The 15,008-nt window shown below is 37.9% G+C and overlaps 1 protein-coding gene and 1 long non-coding RNA gene across 2 annotated transcripts; one reads left to right on the forward strand and one right to left on the reverse strand.

The window, feature by feature from the left end:
* The first annotated feature begins 1,199 nt into the window (after window positions 1-1,199).
* LOC147056649 (uncharacterized) lies at window positions 1,200-7,905 on the forward strand. Its single transcript, XR_015066111.1, has 3 exons — window positions 1,200-1,338; window positions 5,480-5,623; window positions 7,026-7,905. It is a non-coding gene; the product is annotated as an uncharacterized LOC147056649 (long non-coding RNA).
* Window positions 2,296-9,454, reverse strand: pycr1b (pyrroline-5-carboxylate reductase 1b). The gene is made up of 9 exons (XM_085912717.1): window positions 9,314-9,454; window positions 8,835-8,928; window positions 8,152-8,222; window positions 6,545-6,724; window positions 6,330-6,437; window positions 5,731-5,844; window positions 4,657-4,749; window positions 4,382-4,545; window positions 2,296-3,150 (listed from the first exon to the last, which is right to left on the reverse strand). Exons 2-9 carry the CDS (start codon window positions 8,899-8,901, stop codon window positions 2,970-2,972), a joined length of 978 nt encoding a protein of 325 aa, XP_085768843.1. The 5' UTR covers window positions 8,902-8,928; window positions 9,314-9,454; the 3' UTR covers window positions 2,296-2,969.
* Window positions 9,455-15,008: the final 5,554 nt, after the last annotated feature.

Consider the following 15,008-nt stretch of genomic DNA (forward strand, 5'->3'; position numbering starts at 1 on the left):
TTTACTGTGTTGAGTTTTCTAGGTTCTGTTCTGTATAGTATTTTTTATGACGTTTTACGTCCCTATATTTTGAGGTTCGTTGTTTTCAACCTCTGCAAAAAAAAAAGACAGAAAAAGGAAATAAAAAAAACCCTCATTGATTGATTGATTGGCTGTCATGGGAATGCGAGAGAACGGCAAGCTACTTGCAAAAAAACTGCAAGATTCGAGCAGTATTAATAATAATAATAATAATAATAATATCAAAAAAGGTGGGAGATGATTTGCTGAAAATGCTGACTGGCAAGAATAAACTATTTCCTGCCAGATATGATTTCAAGAAAACAACTGCTATTATGTCAAGGTAGCACACATCATCTTAAGAAACAGACAATGGCTCATGTATCAAACTAACACAACACTAAAAATAGTTTCAGGCGTTAGGATTTGATTTCAACTTGTTCTACTATCTTTGTATAGGCTTTTTCCCCAAGGTGCTATTTTTCATCAAGACATTTTATCAGCATTGGAGTAGATAAGAGACGACTTTATCTCAAGTAGTTGCCTCTGTTTGTGCAAGCTCACACACAGTTTTGTTTTGCGGTGGAAAAGTCACACGCACACGCACACACACACACACACACACACACACACACACACACACACACACACACACACACACACACACACACACACACACACACACACACACACACACACTCTCTCTCTCTCTCTCTCTCTCTGTCTCTCTTTTTTTTTCTCTCTCTTTTTTTTCTCTCTTTCTCTTTTTCTCTCTCTCTTTCTCTCTCTCTTTCTCTCATGTAACCCTTGCATGATGACACAAGCAAAAAAAAAACATGCTGGCTTATTTTCCCAACACGCTCACTAGGTAACTATGTATTTTGAGCATCTTGAGTTACAATTACCAATGGTTGACATCAGGTTTGGAAAGGCTGAAGAGCTGAAACTCGTCAGAGAGCCACAGCAGCACTGAATTGTCATGAATGAATGGGCATGAATGTGTTCACTGTTATTGGTTGTTTTTTTTTGTGGTTATTTGTCTATTATTCAAATACATTCATGACATGTATAGAAAGTGAAGGCGCTTCCCCTTTTTGTGTTGTTATTATTTCAAGTGACAGCTGCATCAAACTGATACGATATCAGCCTGGCTTTCACACTACGTCAAACAAACACATGTTCAGAACACCTTTTAGCACATTGCTCGCAAGTTGTTTATTTCAGTTTTGTTTGATGTTCTCTAGGTTTGTTGGATGACTACAAAAGGGCTTCGTTGAATTCAGTCATGTGGGTGTCTGGCATCCGCATTCCTTGATATGCAAACATGTTCTCGCAAAGGTCAGTGATTAAATTGATTGAATGTAGATAACAGGTAACATCTGGCTTACCTGTGGATAGAAGGCACTTTCCAAATTGTGGTCTACACAAAACTAGTCTATTCTATCCATCAATTGTTATCTGCTGCTATACTGATGTGTTGAAATGTTTTGTTGTTGTTTTTTTAAAAAAGAAAGTCTCAGGTGCAAAACATTCACATAGCAATGTGAATCTATCAATGAAATCAATGTATCTAGAGCAGGGGTGACCAGCTCTGGTCCTCAAGGGCATAAATCCAGCCCGTTTTAGGTGCAAGCCCTACTAGACCACAACCCTTGAGGACCAGACTTGGTGACCCCAGATCTGGAGCAATGTCAAATATTTGCAGTAGTGGGACACACTGAATAATTTTTTTGATCATAAAAATGGGATTAACAAAACACTGGACGATAATACTTTAACACAACAATAATGACATAATGAAGTAGAAATACTGTCTCAAGTAAATTTTTAGTTCTGACTTTTTTTCTGAACTTCTTAACAGAAATCGGCACTATGTACTGTTACTTTTATTACTTTTTTCAACCTTCGCTGTTGCCGACATGACATAAAAAAAGAGCAGGTTCTGATCTTGGATATTTGTAGTGTGGAAAAAAACAGGGACAGCAGCAACAGCGGACCGACATCCATGGCTCCAATGACATGCACACTGGCAGACATGACTCAATTATTACATTATTTATGCATAAACATAGTATTATCAACTAGATGCATGTGCGAAATATGATGAGAGCTCCATAGAAATGTGCAAATGGAAACATTTAAGAAAATGCTGACATCTGCAGACCAGGTTGTATCCTCAGTCATCACTTGGGGACAATAAAGCAGGAGATGCTTACTGTTGTTGTCACAGCATGAAAAAAAAAAAATAAAAAAATAGCACAACCAACATACAAAGTGAATGGAAGCCAAACAACCTTTTTGCTTCAATTTGTTTAATGTTGCATGAAATGGAAACACCAAACCAGAAGTGGTTGCCATTAGAAAATTTGGTTTCATTTAAAACAATTGGGACATTTGGAAATGCAAAAATCACAATAGGGATGGATTATACTGACTGTCATGGTCTAACAGGACCGTGTGATACGTCGGACACTTGTGAGGAAAAAAAAAAAGCTTACTCATGCCTTCATAGTTGTACAATAATCAGTCTTCAATGTTGATGGTGCTGTTCAGAGGCTGTTCAGGCTCAACAGACCCTAAGCAGGTAAAAAATCCTCCGTAAATCTATTTCCAAACCATAATTAACATCCCATTTCCAAATGCGATCGACTGATTATTGCACGGACAAAATATACATTGCCTTTGAACAGACAAAATATACTTTGCCCCCACTCATCTATGTGGATGTGCACGACAGTACAAGTGCAGCACAACATAGATGCATGTGTATCTTTATGAGATACACTAAGTAGAAAATAGTAGACTGAAATAAATAATTTGGTAAGAGAAATATTGATCATTGGTGTGGCCGTTTCAGACACCCGAGTCAGCCGAGCATGGTGCACGGCTGAGAAGGTATGCAAGAGACATGGCCATCTGTAGATTGGTAATATAAAAATGCGTTTGTTGGTCTTTTAGTTTCTTTACTATCAGTTCTTTTTTTTGACTCCAGAGCTGCGATTATTGTTAAACAGGTTGAGCCCTGATCTTCCGTTTCCATTGCCCACTCCACTGACTGCGACTCCGGGCTGCTGAAGCACTTTGTCCAGCGTGGTCTTTTTAATGGCTGCTGGAGAGATTCGCTCTTGATCCGCCAGAAATTGTAATTCTCTGGAAGAAGAAAAAAGGAAGCTCATGGTCAAATTCTATTCAAACTTTGAAGTCATTAAGATCAGAGAGTGTCAAGTGAAAGCTCCTGACATAGATTCATTTTGTCTGGGCAGTCATTTTGCTGTTATGAATGATAGAAACAATCCATAACTAGATCTACAGATGCAAAAAAGAGATACACTAAAGGACTACTATTCAACTGCAAGGCGTTTTAACTCGGCTAAATGAAGCTCTTCACCTCAATTGAACTTGGTTACTTAGCACTAAAAGGCCACAAGATAGTGTTAAAGTACTAGATTTCAATTAGTCATGACTTAAACACCATCTTGTAGGAACTTGGGTCGTTTCAGAAAGAAGCAAACAGGCGAGTTTCAATGTATAAGAGGATATGGGGGGAAAAAAAAAAAATCATCAGAGAATAGAAAATAGTGAGTTGCAAAAAGGAACATACTTCAATATCCGGCGAAAACCACGAGTGTGCAAATATGCTTAATTTTTGTTTTCTTTTTTAGAAGTTGCTACACAGGCACTATATCGACTGCGGCACATTAACAAATTTAAAGTGCTGAAAATAGAACAAATCTATGACACGACGCTCTCTTTGCTCACTCTGAAGGAGTTATTTAACATTATGTCACCTCCAGATTGAAAAGATATCGGTTTTTTTTTTTATCCTTTTAGAAAATAAGATACATTTCAGTAGGCCTGTTTTGTTACGCATGGATTTCTGCAATCGTTGGTGCAGATGAAACTGCTCAGCCACAATTGTGCATGCAGATTCATTTTAGTCTAATAATTGTACCTTAAGTGAATTCAATATACTGTTTGGTTTATTGCATGACTCATGGGTCTAAGACCTCGGAGAGATTTCAGGAAGATGATGTGACCAAAGTTGCTGCTTTATTACATTAAGATTTGTCAGGTCAGGGCTTGGAGTGAGGGCAGACTCTGATGTTACAAGCTGGTGCAGGTCTTTTACCATTTTAATCACCAACTAGATCGATGCAGTGTGTGAGGTGCCTTTTTTTAACTTCGTGAAAGAATTGCGTTTGGAGATGCAAGGATTCTGGCCAACAGTGAGGAGAAGTAGTGAGTATTATTTCTACTCACGTATATCATTTAAAAAGTTAAAGTATGCCTTTTATAACAAAAGAAATACTGGCAGGATGACATCAAAAACTAAATATCGCAGACATCCATTTTGGAAGCGATATGAATCCAATCACTTTACCTTGTCCTAATACAAGAGGCCTCCACCGCATTGATCAGAAGACTGCGGAAGCCCCCACTCTCCATGACGTGGAGGGCATGAATGGTGGCGCCACCTGGTGAGCACACGTTGTCCTTTAGTTGGCCTGGGTGCTGCTCAGAGTCCAGCAGCATCTTAGCTGCTCCCTGCAGAAGAAAATGAAATAGGGAGGACTTTCAGATTGCCAGTGGACATAATTCAATGTGTGTGTGTTTGGGGCAAAAACAACAACACACAAATGGCTGAACACCACTGACCAATAGAGCCTGAGCTCCTAGTCTGACAGCAAGTCTCCTGGGTAGACCCATCTTCACTCCTCCATCTGCTAGTGCATCCAGCGCTGTGAATGCCTGTTAAGAGAAAAACATCCCTTCAGGATACCATCACATTATTGGTCATAGAAAAAAAAAAAATCCTGTGCTGCCTTTTATGCTATATTTGCACCAGGGGGGTGTTTTGCATTTACATTTGTGCATCTGGGATTTGTCATTACAATCTGCAGCAGTCAAATGTACAAATAGATTTCTGATGCTACATGCACATGATCAAAGAGGCAGTGTGACAATTATTGGTGGAATTTTGTAAACATGGAATGAGCCCTTGCAAGTGCCACTAAAAAAAAATCCACCATAAATACATTTACACAGTAAAAAAAAAAAAATAGACTAAAGATGTGTGAAAGAGAATTTCATGGCTTACTGCGTTCCAATGTGGCAATTAATTAATAAGCCATTTGATTTTAAGAAGTGAAGTTACCCTCTTTTCAATTTAGTGGAAGCCTTCTGCCAGCTGTAGAAAGACTAATTTTATCAATACTGATGCAAATCGGGTAAATGAAACAATCAGTAGGAGTAGTAACAAAAAGAAGAAGAGAAAAGGGGAAATGTACAAATGACAGACTATGTGGAACAAAATGGCCACAAACATTATGAAAGGAGAAGTAGAATTAAAAATGGCCTGAGGGTTAAATAGGGTGTGTGTGTGGGGGGGGGGGGGGGGCATAATATGACACCCAAAAACAAAGTAAAGGCTCTGTGCAAAATATGCCAACTTCCTGTTTTGTCATTTTTACCACAACAGACTCCTGCTGACTAAAACTGCTGTGCGAGTCAAACAACAAAGCAGCTAGCAAAGAAGAAATGGATGTGCGACTGAATGTCAGGTGGAGCGGCAAACAACACAACCACTACTGCAGGGAAAGCTATCTTCGGAATACGGAGGGTGGTAAATGCTCTTCCAATCACACACACACACACGCTATCACTATTAAGACCTGCAAAATTCCTAGAATTTTTATTTTCCAAATTGGTACAGTCTAGCAAGTTGCTTACATAGGCAGGCCCGCTTCCGCTTAAGCCGGTGACGGCGTCAATGAGGTCCTCCTCCACTTCAGTACAGAAGCCTACACTGGCCATCAGCTGCTCCAGCAACTTCCCATCCTCCACCTGCCAGGAAGAACACAACAACACTAGTAACTTCAGTGTCAACAAAAGTGAAGAAGATTGTGTCAGAAAGATAACTAATCATTCCAATGTGGGAGAATACTAGAAAAAAAGTCAAGCAAGCCAAATTCTATACAGGAAGCTCAAGTTGAACCCCAGACCTCAGAGCTTTGCATTTTAAATCTGCAGCTCATGACAGAAACACATTCTGAAAAAAAATGACACTTTAAAAATATAGAAGCAATTTTACCCTACCCATGCACAGTGATCCCTGAGAAAAGATTTACATTGTACGTACTAAAACTGTAAAAAAAAAAATTAAAACTATCAAATGATAGTGATTTGCCATCAATAGAAAAAAAAAAAAAAAAGAGAACATCTATTGTGTATTTTTTTTTAGATAACTAGACAACATCAACTAAAGGTACAAGAATGAAAAGGATCAAACATTTCAACTAAGCTTTTTATTTTATTTTTTTAAATATTACCTCTGCATGACTGCCAGTCGCATATACTGTAGCTCCTTCTCGCACTACCACTGGAGTGTTGGTCATACACCTCATGACTTTAGGGGCTGCGCGGTACTGAAGCAGTTTCTAAAAATGGTCACAGGTACATAAGTTCAAAGGAGGTCTCATCAATAACAATAAAAAGAACAAAGATGAGTATGCATGATATGTCCAAAATAAGAGGGAAAGCTGACCTTTTCAATGGAGCTGATGGTGACACCTGCGGCACAAGAGACGATCAGATGGCGGTCTTCGATGTCTGGCCCAATTTCATCCAAAACAAATGGGATAATATGTGGCTTGACAGCCAAAAAGAGAACATCGCTCTTGCTGACCGTTTCTTTATTACTCGTTGTCAGGCTCACTCCCATTTTCTACAAAATAAAATGGAACAAATGTAAGTAGAGCACCAAACAGCATGTGCGTCAGCATCGAGACAGGCATATGATTGGAGGGGGGGAAAATTTTTTTTGGGGGATTGAAATCAAAATTATAAATTCAATTCAAAACGTCAAGTACTCACATCCCTACACGTTGAACATTACTCTTGGAACACTGCTCTAGTAGCGAGTCGTAATTCTGAAGTGACAAGTGAAAGAGATACCCAAGTTCCCCATCTTTGCCAAGAAAACAGAATGTTTTTTTCTTTTTTCTTTCGAATTTTGTCGGAAACAGGGGCACCCCGACATGTCTAGAATGCAGAGACAGCTGTGGCGCCAAGAGAATAAGATGCCTTTACTCAACTGGACATGCAAGGAGGGAGCTAATAAAAAGTCACCGATTTTCTTTTTATTCTAAAGAACTATTCATTTTCTGAACGTTTGAAGCACTCCGAATCCATTTCTAGCAGGCCGCACAGGAGATGAGTTCGAGAGTCCTGCTCTCATCCTTTTGTCAAATGACCTTGTAAATATTGTGAAACTCAAGTCTCTCTTGCATTTCTATTCTGCTGCAACCATGACCTAACTGCATTGCACCTTGGACACATTCAAACCATGAATAAGCATCTCTATTATGTCTTTATCAGGTCTGTTGTATTATTTTTTTTTTTTTCACAAATCTTGTGACTAACCTGAGACTTCAGGTGTTGGATTGGGTGCCATACTGTATTACGCAGAAATGTGTGTCAGTATGACAAAACTCCTTGAAAACTCAACCAAGTATAGGTACATGGTAAAATAACAATAAATGATAAATAAAATACTGGCTGTTCCTGCAGAGTGTGTTGTCCTCTTAGGGCCAGTATGGTGCCATGCACACATTGATAAGAGTAGGAGAAAGATGCAGCTGTTCATTTTAGAATTTTTTTTTTTCCCAGACTGGGTTATTATATGTACCTGATTATTGTCACGTTACCTATGCGTACAGTATCTGTTTCTGCAGCGTTTGTTATTTCAAGGAATACCACTCAGTCGATTTTCTATTGATTTTAGCATTAAAACTGGAATTGGTTTGAAAATGAAGTATGTTTTGTATTTAAATATACAATGTGTGTAATTCTTTTTGGTTTGCGTTCATGTCAACAGTGAACTGCAACTGGGTTGTCATTCAACAGTTAAACCTCACTGAAGGAGGGCAGAATCACAGAACGTCACATGTTTGCTGCACAAGTAACACTGTGCATTCTGGGTACTTTCACAATGTTGTGCACACACACACAAACTGCTGTTTGCCACATTGAATTATTCTTTGATTAAAATGGTTTCAAAATTAAGAGAAGCCAAAATAACAATTCATTTTTGATTCATTGCCCAGGGCTGAGAGCTAACCATTTCTGCTATATTTTAAAAGTTCAATTCACCCTGAGGCCAGTCACGGTGGGCAGGTCAGTGTCCGGGGAGCTGGCTGTGATCCTATGTGTAGCGATCACACCTGTAGAAAAGTGAAAATTAATGTAGACATTTTAACACCTTGAAAAAAAAATCATTAAAAAGTGACGTACGCATAGCAGCGACTACGTTTTTTTTGGGGGTCAAATTTCAAATTGATGACAATTAGATCAGTGATTTCCAACTACAGTAAAAAAAAAAACATCCTGTGAGCCACACGAAAGTATCCAATTTCATTCAATTTGTGAAACACATGACATACAGTACAATAATCTATATATGTCTGTGATACACAGTAAAGTGATGAGCAGAATAATTAAAATGCTATTCCACTAGATGGCTGAGGTACAAAATTAACCTGTTGCCATTCATACAACAGGGGGGGGGGGAATTAAAATCAGCTAGTATGTGTTATACTAAACAGGTCCAGATTCCGCACAATAGTAGTACATTGGTAATATGGTGGTTTTCCATGAGGTTTTTAGAAAATAAAGATATGTGCCTTGGTCACATTATTGGTTGGGAAATTGTGCACCATAAATACTGCATTAATTTAAATGCGAGAAGTACAACTCCAGCTTTTAAGTGCAAAATTGCACTTAATGAAATGCAAGTACATTTTTTTCGTAAAAGTGAATTGAACAAGGATTTTCACCTGCAGCTGTGAAACCTTTGACCAGTGCATGAGCCAGCTGGCCTGCTCCTATAAATCCAACACTCATTCTATCAGATGAAGTGGCTTCTGTACTCTGGAAGGAAAAAGAATGAAAACACCAAAGACCATATAATCAAATGCATGCACATTATGAAAGTCTTGTTTTGGCAAAAATGGGTCGCCAACAAACTGCATTATAGAAGAAAAAAAAAAGTCCCTCAATTGGAAAACTAAACTTTCCGAGCTCACAACCCGGGAAACATAACATTAAATCTATTTCTATTCATCACAAACAGTGTAATAAATCATATATTCCAAGTTTACTGATATTGATGCTGATTGAAAAGATGCTGATGCGCCATGCTAACTTGTGACAGCCTGTCCTCTGCTAAAAAGCTAGTACACAGTTAGCAAGCACTCATCGCCAGTAGAACTAAACAAGAAACACGACAAATATGCTCTTAAACAAGGATTGTTACCTTTGGTTGGATAGATAACTGTCGACGCGTCACTGACAGCTGCCTAAGTGACACGTACCTTGCGGGGCCGGAGGAAAAGAAAAGAAAAGAAATTGACTTTTTGTGTCAACGTGGCTTGGCGCTCGCACTGGCCCAGTGCTAGGCAAGTGTTATTGAGACAAAGCTGACCAATTATATTAGGAAGACGAGGAGCAGCAACCAATAAAAACGCATTTGGGCGGGATTTGTTATTACGTCACAGCCAGTTTCATCATCTGTGGAGTGAAATGACCGATGAGTCGAAAACTATGTTATATTTAGTCTGGAAGATGAAAAATTATGACCTCATGTGTTTCATACGTGACAAACTATTAAACCTTTAAGTGTCTGGAATTGGCACGCAATAAATCTTGCGCTGGAGAGTAACAAATTACAAATATGTAATTACTATGCAAATACAGCCTATATTTTTTATGTAGTCCAAATTTTCTTAATTCCCTAATGACATTTTTACTCACAAAATGTGAAAACAGATATCGATACTTTATATGGGTTGCTTTGGACAATCATTTTTCCTACTACTGAATTGTTTATGTAAGTGTACTAGTCAGGCAATGCTTTTTGTCCTCACTAGTAGGTCAATTCTGCACGCACACACCTAGAACGACTATGCTTTACTTTCACTTCCACTGAATGATATTTCTGTTCACTTATAGAACTAGAACATACTTGTAGAACACTCAAACCAGTGCAGAAGATGAGTTTACTACAATCTTAAAATTGCTGGGTTAAAAATTGGAATGACCTAAGCAGTTGGGTCGATTTGACCTAAATTTGTGTTGTTTTGAAAACAAAAACAACCAAATTTACCACCAAACCAGGTGTCATATGACAGTTTTTTTTATTTTTACTTTTGTACGTTTCCCAGCCTGTAATTTATAGCTTTAACTTAAAAGGTTGAATCTGTAATTCTACTTCTACATGAATAATTTTTTGATAAGTGTCTGAATTTCCACTTAAGCAGAGTGAATAATTTTACCACTTTTGATCTACAAATAGCTTTATATATATAAAGTGTACTCAAAATGAGCATAACACAATATTATTGCTGTTTGACCTTGAAATGACTCTATTTCTTCAGTATGTCAGTGAGTTGTCAGGAGCGTGTCACAGCCTTACTTCATTTGTGCCTTATCCATTGCTCAACATTAAAACCAATGTTGGTTTTGGTTTTTGGTTAGCAGGTAGCACCCTACCTGCTATGAAACATTCCACCTTGTTCTGGTGTGACGGAAAAATAAGGTCCACCTAATTCCAAGCTATTAAATTGTTCATAACATGTGTGTCATTACTTTAAAACACGTTCAACTCCCACCACCATGACAGAAAAATAAAGTTAAAGTCATGAAAAAAACATATTTAAACATACAATCAAAATAAATCAAAAAATTAAATAAATAAATAAATAAATAACTGAATAAATAACTGTGTTTGGGTAGGTTAATTCCCCTGACTAGCAATGTTTCTTTCCCACTAATGGCTTCCACCACTGTGTGACATGTCTGCATAACGGTATGACAGTTTTGGCAACACTGCTAGAGGGCATTATGGTCCCACTAGTAGAGTACAGGAGGCCACTACTGGGCGACATATTTGCCTACTAGCCCTCGTAATGTTACCAGTGCAACACAGTGGTTTACTTGTATGATTTCATGCTGCACTCATGGACAAAATTAGCAGTAAAAACGTGTGTATGGAAATATTTGGTTGGCAAATGAACATTAAAGTGTCACTCCGGAGATCCCACGTTGAGGTCTTGATGGGAAAAGGGAGAAATATTGTAATGTTTGGTCAATATCTGATGTTCCTATTATTTTGTACCTAATCTTGTATATGCCAAAATAATCCCCCTCTCTGAAAGGCGCCATACAAATAAAATGCATTATTATTATTATTATTATGATTATGATTATGATTATTATACCGTTTGATGCACAGTGCCATGTTGGGAACATACTATGGCGTAATGTTATTGACTCTTTCACCCACCACTTGCTATTTGAGTGATACAGAGATCGCTTAGCTAAGAATTAAAAAAACAATTTGTTTGGTTTTATCACTAGGTGACTTTGATAAGCTGCCAGATGAGGGAAAAAAAAAAAAAAAAGCACACTCCCAACCACGCATGCTGCCAGGCAAGCTTGTCGCCTCCACTGCCGCCAGCATCTGCTTCCTCATTCAGCCCAAGCAGTAGACAACACCTGATTTCAAATAAATCCGAATCATTAATTTTGCAATGTCAATATTGACAAAATGCCAAAGTATGGCACGTTTTTGCCCCCACCAAATTGAAAATATGATTTTTTCAAGGTGCAGTACAGTGGGATAGCAATTAGTATATTTGGCTAGGTTTTCGGTTTAAACCTCGGTCCAATGTGATGGTAAAAAAAATCCCCAAATGTCAAATGATCTTTAAGGATGTTTGGTGTTCATTTTGAAAGCATATTTATTGGAATTTAAATGATCAATTCTCAGATTGAAAAAGTGGCAGCAGCACAGTGGTCTCGTGCTTATTATATTCACTGTTGAGATGTTCTGGGTTTGAATCCCCCCTCCACTGGCCTTTTCTCCAAGTACTCTGCGCTCCCAATCATGTTGAGTTAATTGAAGACTCCAAATTATCCATCGGTATAAATGAATGTTTTACTATTTCTATTTTAATTCAGGATCATCCAGTTTTCAGGTGCTTAACTATTTTCTCCAGTAACTGTCAATTTGATGTTTTAATCTGAATTCTGCCCACTCGAATGAGACAGGTCCACTCGTGTGTGAAGTCTGCTCTGCCTGGCCGTCTCACATCTATTTTCATACCATGCTTCTGGAAAGGAATGCAATCTGAAGGATTTTCTTACCGCTCATTTCTATATATAAAGCACAAGGCACACCAGCTGTTACGATCCTTTTCGTCTTCACAAAAAGACACTCGGGGTTTTTTTTGCATCCACGTGAAATGGACAGCGTTTTAGTTTGAATTTTCAAATGCTTGATTCTCTGATGTGTTTGTCTAATTGGATGACACTGATTAGGATGCATAGGGGAAAGGTGTTTTATATAGTGACAGCAGCGACAGTACATGCAGAGTAAGTCAACTAACCAGGTTCCTTTTCAATTTACACAGTCACACTCAATTTTACACGTGAAATGTGTTATTTGTCATGCTGTGCAACTCAACGTGTGAACACTTAATATACCATCTCATGTGGTTTTGGAGGAACTTTTTTTTTCCATTTGGCTGATTTCTTGTTTTTACTTCTCTTCAATTTTGTCTTATTTAATAGAAAAGCTACATTTCTATCAGTGGCTGTCGGGGATTCTGAACACAGTCAGTCCACTTGCATTAATAGCATGGGCTGGTTACTCAAATTTTTCAAGTTCTTTTTTTTTTTTTTCCTTAAGCGGTTAGAGAGTCCCAAATGAAATGGGGAGGAGGGGCTTTGCACATACCAAGTATGAAATTAGAAAAGTATTTTCAGGTTTACTTGACTTTGTATTTAATTACAGTCTTTATGAAAGGCTTTGCCTGGCCGATTTCAATTAAGTTATTTTTGGCTTTAGGCCATTTGGGTTGGAGGTATTCCTTTGATAGGTGGGATTGTGATATTGACAGGTTTAAAAAAAAAAAAAGCCCACCTTGGTGTAAAATGGGATCTGTGCAGCCACACTTTCCAATATAACCGCATGGATCCAATTAAAATGCCAAGGTGCAAACATGAAGCTTCAGCCCTTTGAAAAGGCTCGTTACAGAGTTTATACAAAAGTCTTGGAATGAAGTTTTTTTATGTATCAACGAAATGGCACTGTTATAGCAACAATATATAGCAGTGTGCTTTTTTTCTTTATTTCAATTTGGAAAAAAAAATCTAATTAAATAAAAAAAAAAAATACAAAGCCAACACAACAACTTGTATTCCACATGTCAAGTACAAGACACATGAGAAAACACAAAAAAGTTTACCTCTGTGTCCACAGTCCAAATGAAGGGGCGCCAGTTTTAAAAGACATTTAGAAGGTTACGCTAATGACATTCATGGATTGTCCAACTAGCATGTAATGAATGAAAATCATTTTAAAAACAAAACATTCAATGTAGAGTACTTTTGAGAACATATGAGTGATGGGGGCATGCTAAAGAATAAAATATATTTGATAAAAAGTTATAAAAAGCCAAAATCATCCATCCGTCTTCCCGTCCGTTCCTTTGTCTGTCCATCAATCCATCTATCATCCCGTCCGTCTCTGTTACCTGTCCTCTGGGATTGAAGATGAGCTGTCACCACTAACTGCTTTATGGATAGATGGCCTTCAGAGGACATTCTAGAAATTGAAATGGCCGATTTTGGTGTGAAGGGGTATCCATACCTGTGCGCTACAGCAAGTCATATTTCAAAATACTATATATTAATCGTAGATATTTCTTCTAATTTGTCCATCGCTACATTTGTCAGAATACCATCCATGCTCAAGTTTCTAGTTTAGCATTTGGCAGAAATCTACTGCAAAAGGTTAGCACATCACAAGCGGACCCTCTGTCGCACTGGCCCTTCCCATTGGAGATGTTATGATGGACACCTGTCACAGCAAATCTGGGTCAAAGGGTTTCATCGAATGCCATGTGTGTGTAAACACAGCTATGTTTAAGATGAGTCTGGAGGGAGTGGGAAAGTCAAAGGAGTTACTAAATGGAGGTCTGAAGATAGGTTGCATTCATGTGGCTATGTTCTCATGGGCATTAGTCATATTCTAATATCATTAATACTTGGGGGTGTATTTTCCCACCCAACACAAGTCTAGTGCAAATTTTAGTCTGTGTGCATGAGTAAAATTGTATTTTGGAAATTTTCAAAGATAACATTTTCATTTTTCAATGGGTTCTAATGGGAATGTAAACAATAAGTAGCAGGGGGGCAGGGAATGTGAATGTTACATTATATTATTGTTATTCTTATGATACTATTAGTATGAGAATCGAGAATCTCCATAACATAATTGTCAGTGAACTTGGATATCTTAGTACTCTTGAGAATATTGCTCCAACAGTGACTCCAGTTACCTGATCATAAAATGAAAATGTTTCTACTTAGAATGAGGCAACAAGTCATTGTATTGCTGTCAATGGCCGGTGTTTCTGATTTTTATTTCAAGGTGTCTCTCTCCATTGCACTAATTCTCCATCTCCTAATAAAGTCAGTTCAGATGCATCCACAAGTGATGCAAGAGTTGCCTCTAATGAGAAATATCCCTGTGGGATTTATCAGAAGAAAGTCCATGGCGGAAGAGGCACGCCTTCAAGCTCAACATTCTTAGCATTACCAATTTAATGTTGGGGTGTGGAAAAAAAAAAAAAACTTTTGCAACCCTCCCTCAATAATATGCACACTATTTTTGCTAGTAGTTACCAAAATAATGGCAGTATTCAAATGTGAACAGTACACAATTGAGATAAAGTACAACTTTTTTTATACATCGCATTAAAAATGGAAAATGAATTGTATTTATTTATCTATTTATTTATTTATTCATTGCTCTTGTTCATTCATTGTATGTGCTTGTTTTTACTTTTTGTGTGGTTTTCTTGGATGTTTTGTAATATGTCTTGTCACCGTGGGATAGTGGGAAACGCAATTTCGATCTCTTTGTGTGTCTTGGCATGTGAAGA

The sequence above is a fragment of the Syngnathus leptorhynchus genome, chromosome 5 (assembly GCF_054491065.1).
Source record: "Syngnathus leptorhynchus isolate UIUO chromosome 5, UIUO_Slep, whole genome shotgun sequence".
NCBI classification, from domain to species: Eukaryota; Metazoa; Chordata; class Actinopteri; order Syngnathiformes; family Syngnathidae; genus Syngnathus; species Syngnathus leptorhynchus.